The following is a 22,057-nucleotide window of genomic DNA, read 5'->3' on the forward strand; positions in this document are numbered from 1 at the left end:
GGTTTATAATCATTGGTTACATTATTTTGCGGAAAGAACTTGGTACTCCTAATAAATTGGGGAAAATGGTCTCACTATTCAAGTATTTTATTTTTACTTTAAAGAGAACAAAAATGATTATATGTAATTAATACTCTGCTATACTAACTCAGAAGTTCTTATGTCAAAAGATAATAAGATTTGATAATAAGCTTTTGCTTACCTTTATAAATAGTCCAAACCAGAGAAAAGAACATACAAAAAGCCATGGAAGTGTGAAAGAGGATGAGATATCTGAAGAACAAAGAGAAGTTTATTGAGGTTATAGAGTACATGGTATTTAAAGAAGTTGTGGGAGATGATAACAGAAAGTTACAATAAAGATCAGGAAAATGCTTTTTCTATGTTAAGTAATTTTAACTTTACTTTCAATGAAAAGGCATAGAAGAGTTTCACGCAAAGGACAGATAATCAAAAAAAATAAATATAAAATAATCTGGGGATTCAGAGACCAGGCTTGGCAACACAGTGAGTCTAAACCTCTACAAATCAACACAAAAAAATTTAGCCATGCATGATGTCACATTCCAGTAGTCCTAGCTAATTTAGAGGCTGAGTTAGGAGAATCACTTGAGTCTAGGAGTTCAAGGCTGCAATGAGCTATGACTGTGCCACTGCCCTGTAGCCTGTACAACAGAGTGAGACTGTCTCGATAAATAAATAAATAAATAAATAAATAAGACAATGTAAGTTATTACAATATTGTCCCTTGCTAGTCAAATGAACAAAACTAAAAGTTAAGCAAATTATGGTTCACGTTAGCCTTTCCATAGAAACAAACAGAAACAGAGAACTTTATTTTACTTATTTTAAACATTGTTATTTCTTTAAACAATGCTATGCATTTCTAAAACAATGTTTTAGAAATGAACAATGTGTGGTTCTATCTCAAATAGGATACTCAAGAAGGATATTTGAGAAATTGAGATGGTAAACTTCAACGGATGTCACCTTCAGCAAGAAATGAGCTTATTATGAATATACCTAAGGTTACATAAATCACTCTCTATAAATTTATTCTCTCAATAAGTATCTCTAACATAACCTGAACTAGAGTATTAGTTTGTTTTCACACTACTATAAAGGACTACTTGAGACTGGGTAATTTTAAAGAAAGGAGCTTTAATTAACTCACAGCTCTGTATGGGTGAGGAGGCCTCAGGAAAAACAATCATGGGAGAAGGTGAAGGAGAATCAAGGCACATATTACATGGTGGCAAAGAGAGAGACAGGGGGAGAGAGAACAGCAAGGAAGAAATATGCCCCCATGATCCTATCATCTCTCACTAGGTCCTTTCTCTTACACATGGGGATTACAATTCCAGATGACACTTTGCTGGGAACACAGAGCCAGAGCATATCATTAGACCCCTGGCCCCTCTCAAATCTCATGTCCTTTTCACATTGCAAAACCAATCATGCCTTCCCAACAGTACCCCAAAGTCTTGACTCATTCCGACATTAACTCTAAAGGCCAAATCCAAAGACTTATCTGAGACAAGGCAAGTCCTTTTCACCTATAAGACTGTAAAATCAAAACAACTTAGCTACTTCCAAGATACAATGGGGGTACAGGCATGGGTTAAATGTTCCCACTCCAAATGGGAGAAATTGCCTGAAACAATCTCTTCAGGAAACTTACAATCATGGCAGAAGGCAAAGGAGAAGCAAGACACATCTTACATGGCAACAGGAAAGAGAGAGAGAGAGAGAGGAAGTGCCACACTTTAAAACCACCAGGTCTCATGAAAACTCAAGGGAGAAATCTATCCCAGGATCCAATCATCTCCTACTAGGCTCCTCCGTCAACACATGAGGATTACACTTTGCCATGAGATCTGGGAGGGGACACAGAGCCAAACAATATCAACAGAAAATCTACATTTCCCTCTTCCTTTCAGCCTATAAACATTTTCAAGTATTACTCCAATTTCCTCCTATGATCTTTGAGATATTATTTCATATTTTGTAAATTAGTACATAGGTCTTTAATCACTCAGTACATGCCATGAATGGGCTAATATGCTTCATATGCAAGCTTCTCTATGCCCTTGTTCACTTTAGTTATCTTTCACAAAACAGTCAATAGATATTTTTGGCCTAAAACAATCTCAGTATATAAATAGGTAAAGAAAATGTGATTATGTGTGTGTGTGTGTGTGTGTGCGCGCGCGCACAATGGAATACTATTTCACCATACAGAAAAATGAAATAATGTCATCTGCAGAAACATGGATGGAAATGGAGGTCATTATGTTAAGGGAGATAAGCTAGGCACAGAAAGAGAAACATCACATGTTCTCACTCACATGAGGGAACTAAAAAAGTTGATCATATGGGGGTAGAGAGTGGAATGATAGATACCAGAGACTGGGAATGGGGTATGAGTATTGGCGGGGTGGGTGAAGAGAGGTTGGTTAACAGGTAGAATCATACAGTTTGATAGAATAAGTTCTAAGGCCAGGTGCAATGGCTCACATCTATAATCCCAGCACTTTGGGAGGCTGAGGCAGGAGGACCACTTGAGGCCAGGAGTTCGAGACCAGCAAGAAAAATACACTGAGACCCAGTCTCTACAAAGAATTTAAAAATTTAGCCAAGTGTAATGGTGTGTGCCTCTAGTCCTAGCTACTCCGGAGGCAAGGTAAGAAGATCACTTGAGCCCAGACATTCCAGGTTGCAGTGAGCTATGATCATGCCACTGTACTGCAGCCTGTGTCACAAAGAAAGACCTTTCCTCAAAAAACAAAGAACAAAAGGAATAAATTCTAATGTTCAATAGCATAATAAAGTGACTATGTGAGTGTAGTTAACACTAGTGTATTGAATTTTTCAAAATAGCTACAAGATAGGACCTGAAATGTACCCAACACATAGAAATGATAAACACTTGGGTGATGGATACCTTGAACACCTTGACTTGGTCATTACATATTCTACACATGTAATAACATTTCACATGTACTTCATAAATATGTACAAGTGTAATATATTAAAAAATTGAAAGGAATTGTCTACAGAAACAAAATATCAGCTTGGGTCCCAATTTTTAAAAAGTATGAAGCATAGTGGTTATACTCTGAAGATAAAAGGATTTACTTCTATAAATCATATTCTTCATTAAAATATATGTCAGAAACTTTGACTTCAAACTGAAATTTTATATTAATACTGTAACAAAATATCACACATTTCAGACATATTAAGGGTAATATATCTTCCCATTTATTTATCCATTTACCTAATTAGTTTAATTAAGCTTAGAATTCAACTCATACTTTTACAATGAGTTGTAATATCTTGAGAGTTTTTCCTTTGAAACTAATCATGAGTCTTTTATCTCTTGTGGCCAAAGTACCCTAAGCCCAAAAATTATGCTTTTTTCATATTGCTCTTACCACAGATACAAGGAAAATTATTTTTCTTCTTTAGCCTTGCAGGAAATTGGTTTTTCCTTCCAAAGGATATCTTTTTTAGCTTTAAGTGTGATCCAGATCAAAAAGCCAACTGTGTGAAAATAACAAAATCATAAATAGTAAAAGTTTGCAAATATTTGTTTTCTACATTAGACTGACTCTAGGCAAAACTGAAAAGTAGTAAGACTTTGTTTGGGTCACCTTTCCACATTTTCTATGCTACTCTCTCCTGCTCTTTTAGTTCCTCTTCAAAATGCCAAGTTCCATGATGATGTAAAATGCGAAACTACTGATCCTCCCCAAATAATATGCCCTTTACTCTGGTCCTCAATTTGTATTCCTCCTAGACTATAAACCCGTACTTAAGCAGAAATAGATACAAATTTATACTAAGTCATGATCAAACAAAGTATGACTTACTTTACTTCAAAAATATACTTCAAGACAGCAGACAGTATGTTGGTGAAATGTTAGAATTCAGGTGGGACATATTGTTGAAAATATATTTCGAAGACTGGTTACAGTAAGTGTTGGCAATGATATGAACAACCACACACAGCTGATGGGAAGGCAAAATGACACGACTTTGGAAAACAGTTTTAAAGTTTGCTATACACGTATATATACACTCACCATACAACCCAGCAATTCCATTTCTATTTTTAATCAAGGTAAATGAAAACATATATCCACATAAAATGTGTACATAAAGCCTTCAAGCAGTGTCATTCACAATAGCTAAAAACTGGGAAATAACCCCAATATCTGAAAGAGTGAAATGTATAAAAAAATTGTGATATATTCATACCATGGAATACTTACTGCTAAGCAATAAAAATGAATGAACTATTGATATATACAACAATTTGGAATCTCAATAAAATTATGCTAAGTGAAAGAAATCAGACAAAAAATAGTGCATTCTTTATGTAATCTCTTTCTATAGAGCGTTGGAAAATATAAACTGCTGTATAGTGAAAGAACACAGATCAGTGGTTACCTGGGAGGCAGACAGGGAAGAAGGGGTGTGGTAATAGAAAAGTTGAGAAAATGAGTGCGCTCACTATTTGGATTGTGCTGGTGGTTTCATACATGTGCATCAGCCCAAAATTCTCAAATTGTACTTTCTATGTACAGCTTATTCCGTGTCAATAACATCTCAGGAAAACATTTTTTAAAGAATGCAATTGTTAACAAAGACCTTACTCGGTCTTCTGAAATAATTATAGATAGGCAGACATCTATCAACTGATTATTATCAATTGGACCATTTCATTTAATACGGATTCTATATGAGAAAATCACCCTCCCTTCTTATCCTCGCTTCAATTTAATATTCATTGCTATCTACCATGACCCACTTCAGTTACTCTTATTACTGAAGTTTATGTAACTTTGTGTATTGTCAAACAGAGTGGAAGGAAGAAAGGGTTTTCTATATTATTAAAAATATATTTCTTCTCTGTTGGTCCCTGGATTATGCAAGTAACACTACTGAGAAAGGAAACATCATTACTGTTGAGATTTCAGAAAAAAAGATAAAATTAAGTCAGAGTGTAACTGTCCCTTTTTATGTTGTAATTTAGTCTGGGAATTCTAATTTTCATTTCTACTACTCATGTAGAAAGTACGATTTCCTAACCCAGTTAGCAAACAGAGTGCTTGCTAGAACATTATTTACTATATTAGCTGAATCTGGGTTTCCCGAAAACAAATTTTTGTGTTAATATGTCTGTCAGTGCTCTTTTTTCTATATGTAGCATACTTATATTAACTTAAAAATGTCTCCCCCCAATTTTTTAGGCTCCTGCCAATCTAACAGAGTGCTTCAAAAAGTATTCTCACCTGACACTTTCAGGTTTACATTAAAAGAGTTAAATAAGAGCACTCTGGGAAAACCAAAGCAAGTATTAATAACATTTTTAATCTCTACATTTGGGCAGTATCTACATTGACTCAGGCATGTGTATGAATGTGTAACTAAAAATTACCATTTTGAGAACTCTCAGAATTTCTCTTACACTGAACATAAACTGAAAATTGTTCAAAACATGATCTCGAGTTTATACACTGCAAGAAGGGGAGCAAAGAAGTCACAAAAAAACATTTTCACCACTACAACCATAGTAATCAATCCCTGTTCCCCAACCTTTGGTTGATTAAAATGGCAGATTACCTTAGTGTCTATCAATTTTTTAAAGGTGAGTTCATGGTGCCAAGAGTACATTTTGTTACTCAGTTTTGGTGACAATATGTAGGCGATGCTTGTAGATACTAAATTTTATTAGTCTTTAATTCTTCAATAGGAAATGATAGACCCTGTATTTTGCTCTGCAGGATCCCTTGGATGATTGATAAAGTGTATGTTGCTTAAGAAGTATACATTATAAAATAATGTGCTTCTCTTTTGATAAACTGCATGCGTTGGTATAATGGGTTATTTTAGTACAACCATCCACTCTATCCAATAAAATAAAGTCATGACAAGGCAGCTTATCATTTGTCAGGCATATTATACAATACAAACCTTTATTGTGCTATATAAATGTTCTCTTTCTGCCCTGGAAAATAAAAGCATGCCAGAAAAAAAGAGCAGACACTAAAAGAGTAACACAAGTAGTAGGTGAAAAGTTATGTATTTTATCTCGTGTAATTTGTGTATTATGGGGAAAATGTGGTTGAAGGATGGGCCCTAGAGATGGAAATGTCTTTTTATAATCCAATAGACCTGGCTTGTGACTATGTAATTTTTGTAAGAGAGCTCTCATTTGGGGATGGTTTGAGGATGGACCAGATGGAAAGCAGGGCACTGTGGGATACATCATTTATCACAATGACAGTGTGTAGGCATCAGTGATGCTCTCAACACAGGGGGAAGCTAAAACTGCAAATGTGGAGCAGCATTACACTCAGAGTAGTGGAGTTTGGCAACACTTGCATTTCTCATTAACTTAATCATATTAATTCATTAGTCATATATATCAAAGTAATTCACTCAGGAATTGTCACAAGAAATCATTTATAACTGTTCCCTTTCTCTACACAAAAAGTAAGTTGTAGTCATTCAGAAGATTGTGCATACTTCTTAGAAGGAAAAATTATAGCCACAACTAATGATAACAATAATTGTCAACTGTTTTCCTACTAGCTGTCCCACACCGTAAACTACTATAAGAATTAGCAAAAAAAGAGAAGTAAAGTGTTTTATTTTATTGAAGTTTTATGATCAACAACAGACAAATAGATGGATTATTCCAGGGATTTCCTATTTCTGAAACACCAAACATCTGATCCCTTACCTTTAACTTAAGTGGTTCCAATATGATCCTGAAGTTTCAGAGCTTTGATTTTTGATACCCAGGGTTTTTGGTTGGTTGTTTTTGTCAGAGATAGTTCAGCATATTTGGGAAAGTATGGAGTTTATGATAAGATTAAAAAAAACCTAGACTTTTAAATTCCGGCTGTAATCTATATTGTCTCTGAGATTTAGGGTAAGTCACTGAGCTTCTTATAAACTCATTTGTTAATCAGGAACGCTAATAATGCTAACCTCACAAGACTGCTGAGAGGATCAAACGAGAAAGAATTGAAAATAGTTCTTTATAAAATAGAGCTACATGCATATACATATACACACATTAAAGATGTGGGGATGTTTTGTAAAGCACTATAGAGATTATTATCACATGTCATCATCATCATTACCAACATCATCACCATCACCATCACCATCACCAATATCGTATAAGTTGGCTTAAATTTCTCCTCTCCACCTACAGAAATAAGCAATGGGTTCTGCCCTATGAGCCAGCCATGCAGGACAAATATTGGTAGGAGCCTAAAAAACTGGGGGGGAGACATTTTTAAGTTAAAATAAATATGCTACATATAGAAAAAAGAGCACTGACAGACATATTAATACAAAAATTTCTGTTTGGGAAACCCAGACTCAACTAATATAATAAAGTTCTAATTATTAAGCTGATATATTAAGCTTTTCTTTAGTAGAGAATCTACAAATGCATGTCAGTCTAAACTCTCCATTAGAAATAGTAATTCAAAATCTAGCTCTTATCAGGCCAATAGTTCTTCGTGAGCACACAAAAAATAAAGAAAATGTAATGACATAAAAAAACACCATATACTGTTTATATGATATGAAGCGTACTTTACAATATTACCCTTAAGAAACCCAAAGGTAGTCTTAGGAAAAGATATGTTTTTAGACACTCTAAAACAGCTTAAATGCTTTCACTCCTCTCGTCCTAGGAGCAATGCGGACTCCAACTACGCCCCCTGTCGGCAGGGAGCAGTTACAGTAGTCATCAGCTTTATCCCATCTCCTTAGCTCAGAACTCAGGATAGAGGTGTGCTGAAACTGAAAGAGGGGGATTTAAACCGCTGAAACTGAAAGAAGGAAATTGAAATTGCCTTTGCAAAATTATGACAGTAAAAAAAAATCTGATGTAATTGACTCCATCTTGCTTCTAACCTCCAAGATGTCCTTGGTCATTCCTGGGCACAGGCTAAACTAAATTTGGGACGAATTTATACTTTAACTTTGAAGTAAGGATTATATTAGTCCCTCCCTAAAACTAGTCCCCTCCCTGTTCTGGGAATGAAACAGCCTTTGTAAAACTAATGTAAGGCAACAAGATTAGGATTATGGGAGGGGCCTGAGAAAATATAGGTGCAGTTTTTCTTTTTTTTTTTTGTACTTTAAGTTGGTACATGTGCAGATCTTGCAGGATTGTTGCGTAGTCTGAATAAACTAGGTGTCGATGGAATGTATCTCAAAATAATGAAAGCTATTTATGACAAACCCACAGCCAATATCATACTGAACAGTAAAAAACTGGAAGCATTCCCTTTGAAAACTGGCACTAGACAAGGATGCCCTCTCTCACCATTCCTATTCAATATAGTATTGGAAGTTCTAGCCAGAGCAATCAGGCAAGAAAAAGAAATAAAGGATATTCAATTAGGAAAAGAGGAAGTCAAATTATCTCTATTTGCAGATGACATGATTGTATATTTAGAAGACCACATCATCTCAGCACAAAATCTACTTAAGATGATAAGCAACTTCACCAAAGTCTCAGGTTACAAAATCAATATGCAGAAATCACAAGCATTCCTATACACCAATAACAGACAAACAGAGAGCCAAAACATGAGCAAACTCCCATTCACAATTGCTACAAAGAGAAAAAAGAACCCAGGAATACAACTAACAAAGGATGTGAAGGAGTTCTTCAAGGAGAACTACAAACCACTGCTCAAGTAAATAAGAGAGGACACAAACAGATGGAAAAACATTCTGCTCCTGGTTAGGAAGAATCAATATTGTGAAAATGGCCATACTGCCCAAATTAATTTATAGATTCAATGCTATCCCCATCAAGCTACCCTTGACCTTCTTCACAGAACTGGAAAAAACCGCTTTAAACTTCATATGGAACCAAAAGAGAGCCTGCATAGCCAAGTCAATTCTAAGCAAAAAGAACAAAGCTGGAGGCATCACGTTACCTGACTTCAAACTATACTACAAGGTGTAGTTTTTCTAACCCAATACTGCTCAGAAGACATGTGGCCTGAAGTCATAACATTTGTGACTTCCCCAATTGTTCCTATAAATAACATCACTATAGTAGAATCTAAGGTTGGTTTTCTGAGATTTTTTTCAGCCTGATTCCAACCAGATCCGTGACTCAGGATTCAACTTGTCCTGTCATCCCATCCAGAGGCAGGCTCAGCACATGAGAACCATTTTCCACACCCCTATAATTTTATTACTCAACCAATCAGCAGCATCCATTCTTTAGTCCCCTGCCCACCAAATCATCCAAAAAATCCTAACCTACAAGCCTCTAGTGACTGATTTGAGTAATAACCATCTACTGTGTGGCTGTCCTTGTGTCAAACTCTTTGTTACTGCAAAAAAAAAAAAAAAAAAAAGGGAAAAATATATTTGTTTTAAGAAAACCATCAAAAAGGTTAATATGTTTTCTAGAATGAGGACTTGATCTTTTTTTTTTTTTTTCCACTGAGAATGTCCTAGGACATCTCTTTATGACCACTTCTTAGCATACAAACTAAATGAATGAAAATTTGAAATGCATCATTAAAAGAGAGGGACGCTGATACCAATTACGCAATGAAGCTAATTGGCCTTATATCATACTATGAGATTGAATTCACACTGCCAACACTAGGTAAAATTCTACTCTGACTTTGTTAATCCTGAGTTGAGTGTTGTAGGTACTATTGTTGAACTGAATCTTCATAGGCTCAGTTACCCAGACTTGAATGGCATCTGACAGTCTTAAAAATTTTTTTGCCATGATATAGCTAGAATAATCAAACCAGCTTAAGAATCTTTTAAGGAATGAACACTACAGAAATTTCTTCTGAGGCACTTTATTACTTCCTTGTAAGCTGTCACTTTAAATCTCTCTCAGGCCAAATTTCACATCTGTCTATTAGAAATGCTTCATAAGCTGAGGAAAGGGAAGCCATCATCTTCTGGGAAATTCAAAGGCACAAACAACAAATACATCCAGTCAGTGTGATCCAGGGATATTAGCACTTCTGCAGAGATACAGAGAAGGATGTATATAATATTCCCTCTTCTTTTCTCCCTGTGTATCCCAAAAGATTTTACAGAAAAGATTAGAAAATAGGATACTTATATAAGAATGGGCTATCAAGGAACTGAGCTATTGATTATATGATAGAAATAGAGATAGAAATATATAAGATGAGAATATCAGTAGTTCAAATATATAAAAGCAACATGCAGTCTAATGTCATCATTTTGGAACAGCTAGGGAAAGGCTAGGTAGAATTTGGAAAAACTCTAACTCAGAATAAATTTTATTTTAGTGTTATAATGTATTCTTATATTGTTTGGTGCAGAGCAGATGTTCAATAAATAAATGTTAAATGAAAGAATGAATGCATATATAGCTCTAAATCTATTTCAATACTATATGTGTCTATAGTTATATAGATATAAGATCTAAATGCATATCTGACAATATTATCAAGAATAGATCCTAAGGGCCATTCTTAGTGAATAAAGATTAATTAGTATTAATTAGTATGTTGATTACTTGTATAACAGATCTTACTAAAGTGATTTCAGTTACCTAAATAATCCCAAAATATTTTAACAATACTACAATCTTGCACAGATTCATACACACATATATTATTGTTTATACATCTAATTTGCTAAATAAGATATTTTTACTAATACCAGAGACTTTGGCATATACAGTGTCTGAATTATCACAAATTTTGAACTAGTGGAGTTTAAATATATCAGGTTTCCTTATGTCAGAAAAATATAACCAAAAAGAAAATAAATGTCTGAAATTAAAACAAAAAATACACATTACAGAAGAAAATAAAATCAGATAAAAATAGAAGATTTTATCTTTACAGTATGCAAATAAAGCACTATGGCACACCTAATATTATACTGCATCCTTGATGATTTACATGTCAAGCTATATAAATTGAAGAAGTATTCTGAAATAAATCTAAGATTGATGAGAATGATGCCTGAAGCATTTCTAACCCTTTTCACTGGCATTTTTTTACATGCAACCGCTTGAGGAAAAAAGACGAACAATTTTACTTTTCCTCCACACATTTGAATGTAGGTGAGTAAGATATTGTTGGGCATACAAAATAAATTTATATAAACTAAAGAAAGGAACTTCTGTAGAGCTCTGCAGATTCCTCCACCTTCCCTTGATTAATTTTTTTAACTGTCTGCATCTTTAACAAATGTGCTCATGCCTTTCCTCACTCAATGTCTTGTCTAGCTTTATAATCCCATCCTAAGCACAAGCAAAGAACTAAAAACTGAGGATTTTTATCTCAATGGCTCTCTTGGTGGTAAAGTCAAGTTGCCAAAAGTAAAACAAAGCTTCAATACAAGGAGTATGACAGTATGAGTAACTTGAAAAACGTATTTCAGAATGTCATCCATGAACACTTCCTCAAACTTGCTAGAGAGGTCAACAGTCAAATTCAGGAAATAGAGAGAACTACTGCAAGATTCTACACAAGATTATCCCCAAGGCATATAATCGTCAGATTTTCCAAGGTCATAATGAAAGTAAGAAGGGTAAAGGTAGCTAGAAAGAAAGAGCAGGTCACCTACAAAGGTAACCCTATCAGCCTAACAGCGGACCTCTTGGCTGGAACCCCATAAGTCAAAAGAAATTGGGAGCCTATATTCTACATTTTTCAAGAAAAACATTTTTAAACAATAATTCCATATTCAGCCAAATGTAGCTTCCTAAATAAAGGAGAAATAAGATCCTTTTCAGATTAGAAAATGTTGAAGGAATTCCTTACCACTAGATCTGTCTTACGAAAGATCTTGAAAGGAGCACTAAGCAAAGAGAAGGAACACCACTGCCAGCTAATACAAAAACACACTTAAACACACAGACCAGTGTCACCCTAAAGCAACCACACAAACGAGTCTACATAATAACAAGCTAATAGCACAATGACAGGATCAAATCCACACATATCAATATTAGCCTTAAATGTAAATAGGCTGAATGCCCCACTTAAAAGGCTTGTAGTAGCAAACTGAATAAAAGCCAAGACCTAAAGGCATGCTGTCTTCAACATACCCATCTCACAATTAATGACACGCTAGGCTCAAAATAAAGGGATGGAGAAAAACCTACCAAGCAAATGGGAAACAGAAAAAAGCAGGAGTTGCAATCCTAATTTCAGACAAAACAGATTTCTGACCAATAAATATTTTTTAAAAGGGCATTACATAATGGTAAAGTGCTCAATTCAACAAGAAGACGTGACTATCCTAAACATCTATGCATTCAACACAGGAGCATCCAGATTCATAAAACAAGCTCTTAGAGACCTACAAAGAGACATAGATTCCACACAATAATAGTGGGAGACTTCAACCCTCCATTGAAAGTATTAGGCAAATCACTGAGGCAGAAAATGAACAAAGATACTCAAGACCTTATTTCAACTTTGGACCAAATGGGTCTGATAGACCTTTACATAACTCTCCACCCAAAAACAACAGAATACACATTCTTCTCACTACCACATGGCACATACTCTAAAATCAACCACATAATTAGACATAAAACAATTCTCAACAAATTTTATAAGAACCAGGATCATACAAAACACACTCTTGGATCACAGCACAATAAAAACAGAAGTGAAGATTATAAAAAATGGTTCAAAACCATACAATTACATGGGAATTAAGCAACATGCTCTTGTATGACCTTTGGATAAATAATGAAATTAAGACAGAAATCAAAAAGTCCTTTGAAAATGAAGAGAACAAAGACACAACATACCAGAGATTGTGGGACACAGCTAAGGCAGTGCTAAGAGGAAAGTTCATACCACTAAACATAAACATAAAAAAAGTTAGAGAGATCTCAAATTAATTACCTAACTTCACAACTGATATAATTAGAGACACAGGAATAAATCAAGCCCAAGGCTAGCAGAAAATAGGAAATAACAAAAATGAGAGCTGAACTGAAGGTAATAGAGAAACAACAACAACAAAAAAAAAACTTTTGAAAGATAAACAAATCCAGGAGTTGTTTTTTTTTAATAATTAATAAAACATATAGTCTACTAGCTAGACTAATATGGAAAAAAGAGAGAAGATCCAAATAAATTCAACTAGAAGTAAGGATGAGAATTTTACTACTGACACCACAGAAATAGAAACACCCATCAGAAACTACTATGAACATCTCTACACACACAAAATTTAAAAACCAACAAGAAATGGATAAATTCCTGGACATATATACCCTCTCAAGACTGAACCAGGAAGAAATTGGTTCTGGGAACAGATGAATAACATGCTCCAAAATTGAATCCATGATAAATAACCTCCCAACCAAAACAAACCTGGGACTTGTTGGATCCATAGCTGAATTTTACTAGATGTATAAAGAAGAGCTGGTATCATTCCTACTGAAACTATTCCAGAAAATTAAAGAGGAGGGACTCCTCCCTAACTCATTCTATGAGCCATCATCATCTTGATACTAAAGCCTGGAAGAGACACAACAAAAAAAGAAAACTTTGGGCCAATACCCTTCATGAACATCGATGTAAAATTTCAGGAAAAAACACTTGCAAATTGAATTCAGAAAGATCAAGTAGGCTTCATCCTGGGGATGTAAGGTTGGTTCAACATATTCAAATCAACAGATGTGATTCATCACATAAACAGAACTAAAGACAAAAACCACATGGTTATTTTAATAGATGCAGAACAGGTTTTTGATAAACTTGAACACACCTTCATCTTAAAAACTTTCAATAAACTAGGCATTAAAGGAACATACCTCAAAATAATAAGAGCCATCTATGATAAACCCACAGCCAACATTATACTGAATGGGCAAAGGCTGAAAGCATTCCTCTTGAAAACTGGAACAAGATAAAGATGGCCTTTCTGAACACTTCTATTCAGCATATTATTGGAAGCCTGGCCAGAGCAATGGGTCAAGTAAAAGAAATAAAGGGCATCCCAGTAGGAAGAAAAAAAGTCAACATATCTCTGTTTGCAGGTGACATGATTCTGTATGAAAAAAACCTCATGTTCCTAGCTGATAAACAACTTCAGAAAAGTTGCAGGATACAAAAATAATATACGGAACTCACTAGCATTCTTATACACCAATAACAGCCAAACTGAGAGCCAAATCAGAAAAGCAATCCCATTCACAATTGTCGTAAAAATAATAAAGCACCTAGGAATACATCTAAGCAGGGAGGTGAAAAATCTCTATGATGAGAATTACAAAACACAGCTCAAAGAAATCAGAGAAGATATAAGCAAATTGAAAAACATCCCATGTTCATGGATAGGAAGAATCAACAACATTAAAATGGTCATGCTGCCCAAAGCAATTTACAGATTTAATGCTATTCCTATCAAACTACCAATGGCATTTTTCACAGAACTAGAAAAACCTATTTTAAAATTTATATGGACTCAAAAAAGAGCCTGAATAGCCAAGGAAATCCTAAGTTCAAAGAACAAAGCTGGAGGCATCATGTTACCCAACTTCAAACCACACTACATCACTACAGTGATCAAAACAGCATTGTACTCATACAAAATCAGATGTACAGACCAATGGAACAGAATGAAGCACCCAGAAATAACTCTATGCATCTATGACCATCTGATCTTCAACAAAGCAGACAAAGACAAGCAATAGGGGAAAAATTCTCTAGTCAATCAATGGTACTGAGAAAACTGGCTAGCCACATGCAGAAGACTGAAACTGGACCCTTTCCTTATACCATATACAATAGTCAACTCAAGATGGATTAAAGATTTAAATGTAAAACCCCAAATTATAAAAACCCTGGAAGACAACTCAGGCAATATTATTTTAGACATAAGAATGGGCAAAGATTTCATGACAAAGACACCAAAAGCAATCACAACCAAAGCAAATATTGACAAGTGGGATCTAATTAAACTGAAGGGCTTCTGCAGAGCAAAAGAAACTATCAACAGAGTAAACAGACAACCTACAAAATGGAAGAAAATATTTGTAAACTATGCATCGGACAAAGGTCTAGTATCCAGCATCTGTAAGAAACTTAAACAAATTTACCAGAGAAAAACAAGCAACCCCATTAAAAAGTGGGCAAAGGACATGAACAGACACTTTTCAAATGGAGATATACATGCAGCCAACAAGCATAGGAAGAAAAGCTAAATATCACTGATCATTACATTTTATGGTATCATTAGATTTTGTGATCATTAGATTTATCATAAATCAAAACCATGATGAAATACTATCTCACATCAATCAGAATGGCTATTACTAAAAAGTCAAAAAGTAACATGCTGATGAGTTTGCAGAGAAAAGGGAACATTTATACACTGTTTGTGGGAATGTCAATTAGTTCAACCATCGTCAAAAGCAGTATGGCAATTCCTCAGTTAAAAGCAGAACTACTACCCAACAATCCTATTATTGGGTATATATACCCTGAGGAAGATATATTATTCTATGATAAAGAAACATGCACATAAATGTTCATTGCAGCACTATTAACAATAGCAAAGACACAGAATCAACCTAACCACCCATCAATGACAGATTGGATAAAGAAAATATGGTACATATAGACCATGGACTACTATGCAGTCAGAAAAAAGAATGAGATCATGTATTTTGTAGGAACATGGATGGAGCTGAAGACTATTATGCTTAACAAACTAATGCAGGAATAGAAAACCAAATACCGCATATTCTCACTTATAAGTGGGAGCTAAATAATAAGAACTTACAAACACAGGGAAAGAAACAACAGATACTAGGGTCTACTTCAGAAGGGGCAGGAGGAAGAGGAGCAGAAAAGATTACTATTGGGTACTGAGTCTAATACTTGGATGATGAAAGAATATGTATGACAAAAATGAATAAAATTTGAAAAAGAAACTCAGCTCAGCCACTCACTTGCTTTGTGATCTTAGGTAAATAATTTAAACTCACTGAGCTACAGATTGTTTACTTTAAAAATGAAGACATTGTCCATAAGGCTACTATGAAGATTAAATGAAGTGTATATAAGACACTTAGCACCGATGGCTTGTACATAAAAGGAACTTAATACATATTAGAGCTTTTCCTCAACAAAGAACCTACAAATGTTTACTCAAAATGATTTAGCTTCAAGGCACTTTTAAAATCCTTTTTTTACTTCATCTATACATTCCCACAAAACCAGGACAGAGATTTTATTACTTACATGGTACTCTTTCTAGGCTCTAGGAATGTATTTCAGGAGGCAAGAAATACATGATCATTTATTGAATACCAAGATATATTTCCAATGCTGTTATCCCTTCTATCTTCATTTATATGTGCAGGGCTACTCTCTTATATCATAATTTGTTTATAAATATTTAAAGTAAAAAATTCATTAGCTTCCCCCTCAAAGTCTGAGTGTCTTCTCAAGTTTTCTATCTGAGTTAATTATACCATCATCCAGCCTATCACCCAAGCTAGAATGAATCATCCTAGACCACCACCTTACCCTCTACATTTAATCAATTACCTACTGTGATTAACTCTAATTACTGAAGCACTCAGAACCTTTTCTCCATTCTGCCGAATTTCCCTTCAGACCCTCAGTATTTCTCCTTTGAACTGCAGCAACTGACATTCCTTCATTTCATTACCTTCATCGCTATCTACCCTCCAGGCAATTGTTTTCAGAACATTTACTCAGTTCCTTAGCAGAGGCTCCTTTTACCTATAGAAGTTTCTTCAAAAACAAAACAAAACAAAACAAAACAAAATCATATGTGAAGGACAACATATAAAATTCTAACTGAGGTAGAAGTGTGGAGTATGGAAGTACTTTCCCACTTCCATGTCAGCCAGTAAGGGAAGTCCTGAAAGACACTTTGGAAACTTAAACTGCTTAACATGGTAAGTCAAAAACTGGTTTCACAAGCTGGCTTTTCCCTCCCTTTCTATTCCAACCACATTGCCTATAAGCCTTCTACCTTCAATCTCTGCTCTTCTACCTGTACTCTTCTATCTGCCTGGAATACTCTTCCTCTGATTCTCCATCTGTCCAGTGCTCAGCCTACAAAATACAGCTTCAAAGTTTCCATCTAATTGAGCATTACCCAACTTACCAAATTGATATAGCTGCTTCCACTTATGGGATGTCATAGCACCTTGTATGTACTTGTACTGTGGCCTCTATCACACTTCAATGTAATTACTAGTTTACATTCTGTTCTACCCAGTTATAGTGCGGCAAGGACCACTACTCTTATATTTTACAATGCCTAGGAATGAGTATCTAGAACACAACAGATGCTTTATTAGTGTTCATATCATTGTATATAAAGATCTCATTGTCATTAAATTCATTTTCTATGATGTAATAGCTTTAATGATTTTTAAAGATTCAATTATAGAAACATTGAACTTATTTTTAAGTGTTTTTGTATATGCTTAGCTACTTTTTTAGGGACTCAACAAAGTTCAATGTTAATTTATGACACTGGAATTTTACCAGTTTTTCACAGTGTTCAATTCAAAGCACTATGACATCATTCAGGACAATGACCACCTGCACCTTCTTTTTTAATCCTAAGACTCCCATACCAAGGATGCATTTTAGGTCTACTTTTTAAGCTAGAGTAATAACTTGGACAACATATATGGATGCCCAGAACCCCTGGAAAATAAAAGAACATTACTGAGACCTAAGTCTAAGTATGCAGGAGTGCTGCACCCCATGGGAGACTTTGAGATGATGCTGTTTGAGCCAGTGCCTCCATTCCTTCCCCCAGCACACAAACGTATACAGACAATAAGACCTTTAAAGGGATTTTCTGCAAGAATATGACAATTTTTAAATCACCTCCATTTGACTTGTCGCTCAAGTAACAAAACTTGTTTTCATGTACACTCAAAAAATTCAATAATGTAACCTCTAATAGAGCTTGAAAAGCTCTGAAGGACAAGGCACTTAGATCAATATTGGTTTATTTCAAATGCTTGGCAGTACCAAGAGACATGGCTGATGATCAGATGGATTTTATTACCTGTCGGAGTGATAAGTCCTGGCGATAAGAGGCCTGGGACTGCATGGGGCAGAAGGCGGGCATTTTCCTGCAACACTCCCAAAGAACGCTTAGGGGGCCTGCCAGGTCTTGAACTGTTGAAAAACAGACAAATATAGACAAGGTTAAAAATGTAGTCTTTCTGAGAATACCATCACTTGCAACATTTACCTTTTAAATCTTGTTTAATTGCCAAAAGTGGTAGAATTTTCCATTAAAGACTATTTTTGTGGATTATTAAGAGACCAATTCTTTCCTTTCCTCTCAATTTCCCAACAGAGTTAAGGCAAACATTAGCCCCATAAGGGATCAATTTTAGTTTAGATTCCATTTAGAGGCCAGCACTTTGCAGTGCAGCTCACCTGTTGTGTCAGAAATCCTAAGATACCACTGCTTTTAAAGCTACACTTGATCTGAAGTATTAATAAATGCTTCTGAGAGCTGAGACCGTGACTCACAGAATTAAGATCATATAAAATGTGAAGTGATTAAGTCTCTTCCCAGCATGCTAGAGGTGAATGGTAAACAGCTGAGAGATGTAGAATAGAAGCTGATGTTTATTAGCATTTCCACAGCTGCTGGGAGCCCATGAGGAACAAAGGATTACCACCCTCAGTAGGTTTTTTTTTTTCCTAGGTATTTTTTAAACCCAGCTGTATAACCAGCACTGCCCTGTCTTGGAGTGGCTATACTAACAAACCTGCCACCTTTGCAATCTAGGCTGTCTTTTCTCTCAGATGGATTGGTGTTTTTAACAAATGAGTTGATGCTAAACTTATAACATTAACCTAACCCACTGCATTTGTACATTCCTCACCCATGAGCAGTTCAGAAATTCTAATTGCAAATGCTAATTCATAAAATAATGAAATAATAAATCAGTATCTGTTGCCTCCATCTTGTACCCTAATAGAGTTAGTGTACAAAAATATCATTTTAAAGCTGTCACTACATGACAGACTTGTAAGTCATAGAACATTAGGATCAAGTTATTCTCAAGTCACCCAATATATTTGAAATATTACTTTCTAACATTGCCTAAGATATTGCTGTTGCCTTTTAGTAGAAATGCATTTCACAAAGCTGAATGATATGAGTTTTGACAAAATATTGCAAAATACTATATTAAATAACTTTAGCAGAAAAAATATATGAGGTTCAAAGAGAGAACATACCCCAAAATGACTTTTAGTTTACAAAGAAATTTAGGTTGAACCCCACTCTATCAACTTTGCGGTAGCAAAATGCTCCATCAATGTAAGACAAACTCTGCTTTTAAATAAAAAACAACTTCTAGCAACCTTACATGGAGGTATCATTACCCAGTTCATTTTTCATACACTGCACTACTGTTATTTTCCTCCGTTGTACATCAATATCATATATCAATCTAGCACAAAAGATTCTGTTTCTCTCATTTAATGTTTCTATTTTATAAATGGACTCTCCTCTCCTTTCTACTTGATTCTGGGCCATAATTTATTTTCTTTAATTCAGTGTTTTACCGTTTACCTTTTCCCTATTTTACGGCTTTCTGACTCTTTTAAGGAATGCTAAAAACAGAAATATCCTATTTATTTCGAATGTCCTAAAGGATCCCAATATCACTGAAAAATGTTCATCAGAGTATATCCAGTCATCAGAGAAAGGCACATTATTTTATTGAATAAACTTCACCAAATCTATACTGTCTAAACGCTTTATTGTGTCCTTCCATTTGTCAGAACTCAAGCCTACTAACTTTATTTAAACACACCCGATTACTCTTTGTATTTTTCCACTGTAAACATTTCAGTGCTATCTCCATTTTCATGAAGACTTTCAGACAGGCTGCCTCCAGAACTAAGCAGCCTGATGCTCCCTCTACTTCCAAGTGATGAGCCATATGACTGCGAGCAGTTAACAGTACACTTGGAAAGTTACAAGATTTAACTAGTCTGTTCCAAATTTTTTGGTCAGTTCTCACTATCTGAAGCAACTCTTTTTCAATTAACTGACCCAGGCTTGGGAAGCATTAGAGGCCTCTTAGTCTAGTGGTTTTGCCTTAAATGTGAAGATTTTTAAAAAATTGGTTTCACAACTTATTTCACAAATGGCTTTGTACTGTCTATTCCATATGTTATGAACTCCAGGAGGACCATATTCTCCATCCTAACATTCATCTCAGTTCATAATTTTATGTTGGTGGTATGATCAATTGTGATATATTGTGAGAATCTAGAACACGTTTTGCCTTTGAGGAGCTTGTGGTCTAGTTATTTGTAGTCTGTAAAATAAAACAAGCCTTTTTTAAAAGTTCCCACCCAAATGGCTTTGCCAATATATCACTCATGTACACTGTAAAGGTAAGTTGTTATGGCACAAGGCAAAGAACCCCATAAAATATTCAAACTTACTAAAGAGCGCAGCTAATTTAATTAATACTAATTAATTTAATAGCTCAGCTAATCTCCCCAACTAGAATCTAAGCTCCATGAAGGCAGCATACATGTCTGGTTTTGTTTGTTACTGTATCCTAAGCAATTCTCATGGTTTCCAGCAGACAGTAAGGTCCAGTAAAATGTTAATCAAAACAATTACTTAATATACATAGGAAATATTCTTTCACTGTTGGTACAGTTTTCAAATATTCCTTCAATTACTCAACTCACCTGTTGTGTGAGCTGTTCTTTGACCACAGGAACAGAGAACCAGTTTCATCATTTAATCATAACATAATTATTTTTTAAAATCTTGAACGCCACAATAACTATAGGAGCTTCCTATATGATCTACTCAAATTTGACTATGTATAAGGTAAAGAAGGCTATGGATAGATGCCACTGTCTTAAAAGCCCTACAGGCTTCAAGATCTGCTTAAGGACTAAAGGCCCCTGCAGTCACACATATGCAGTAACAATGTCACTTATTCAGTCATCTAGTAAACAAACATGCACTAGGTACCCATTTAGCGTGTGTGTGGTATAATGCTAGGTATCAGCGACACAGGGGGCAAAATGTAACCTCAATAAGGGCAAGGGTTTTGGTTTGATCTTTTTCATTGATATAGTGTGAGAACCTAGACTAGGTTTTGCCTTTTAGGGGCTTGTGGTCTAGTTATAGAGATATGTGTTTGCCCTGTCATTTAAAATTTCTGATTGATCCTTTAATGAGTATGGTTGTATGATACCTGCTTCCAAAATTGTTTACATTTATCAGTGATCAAAAATCACATTCAGATTTCTTTGTTTTTAATTTTGGAACAAAGACTTGGGTCCTTAGAGTAAATTAATTGGAACAAAGTTTGTGAATGTGCTTTATAGTCAATGTATCTACATAAAAATGTAAGATAGATTTATTCTGACTCTTAAACCTACTAATTCTCTGTAAGACATTCCTGGATTTCATTTTAAGGAACACAAGCTTGACAACATGATGAAAGATTGTGGAGAACCCTGTAAAAAGTTGGGAAGAATCTTTCTTGATAGATGATCTTGCCATACTTCTTATCTTTAAGAGGTTTATTAGCATCAGGCAGATAGTCACATATTAATCAAGGCAAATAACATGTGGTAGTTTAACTGGGTAACTGTTATATATTTGGATGAAAATTTAATCAGCATAGGTTGAAAGGTCCATCATTGTAGCATCCTGTTTCTACTAAGATGTTGATCGCGTTACTGATCTCAGTAATGCTTTATTTTACAGGGCACGAATAACCATATAATTACTCTCTAATTAAATGATAATTGCTTCTTGGCAATTATTTGTTTTCAGTTTAATTACAAGGTTATTCGTAGTCTGTAAAATAAAACAGGTCTTTTTTAAAAAGTTCCTACCCCAATGGCTCTGCCAATATATCACTCATGTACACTGTAAAGGTAAGTTGTTATGGTACAAGGCAAATTACCCCTTAAAATAGCCAATCTTATTAAATAGCTCAGCTAAATCTTGGAGAGATTCA

The 22,057-nt window shown here is 35.0% G+C and overlaps 1 protein-coding gene across 1 annotated transcript in view; it reads right to left on the reverse strand.

Annotated features, from left to right (window-relative positions):
* Positions 1-22,057, reverse strand: part of DACH2 (dachshund family transcription factor 2) — a 618,955-nt gene that overhangs the window by 257,370 nt on the left and 339,528 nt on the right. The window contains exon 3 of the mRNA XM_064360361.1: positions 18,097-18,209. Coding sequence (XP_064216431.1) covers positions 18,097-18,209 — 113 coding nt within the window. The remainder of the gene's footprint in view (positions 1-18,096; positions 18,210-22,057) is intronic.

This window comes from Aotus nancymaae, unplaced genomic scaffold, assembly GCF_030222135.1.
Source record: "Aotus nancymaae isolate 86718 unplaced genomic scaffold, 86718_ANA_hifiasm-v0.15.2.pri h1tg000004l, whole genome shotgun sequence".
Taxonomy (NCBI): domain Eukaryota; kingdom Metazoa; phylum Chordata; class Mammalia; order Primates; family Aotidae; genus Aotus; species Aotus nancymaae.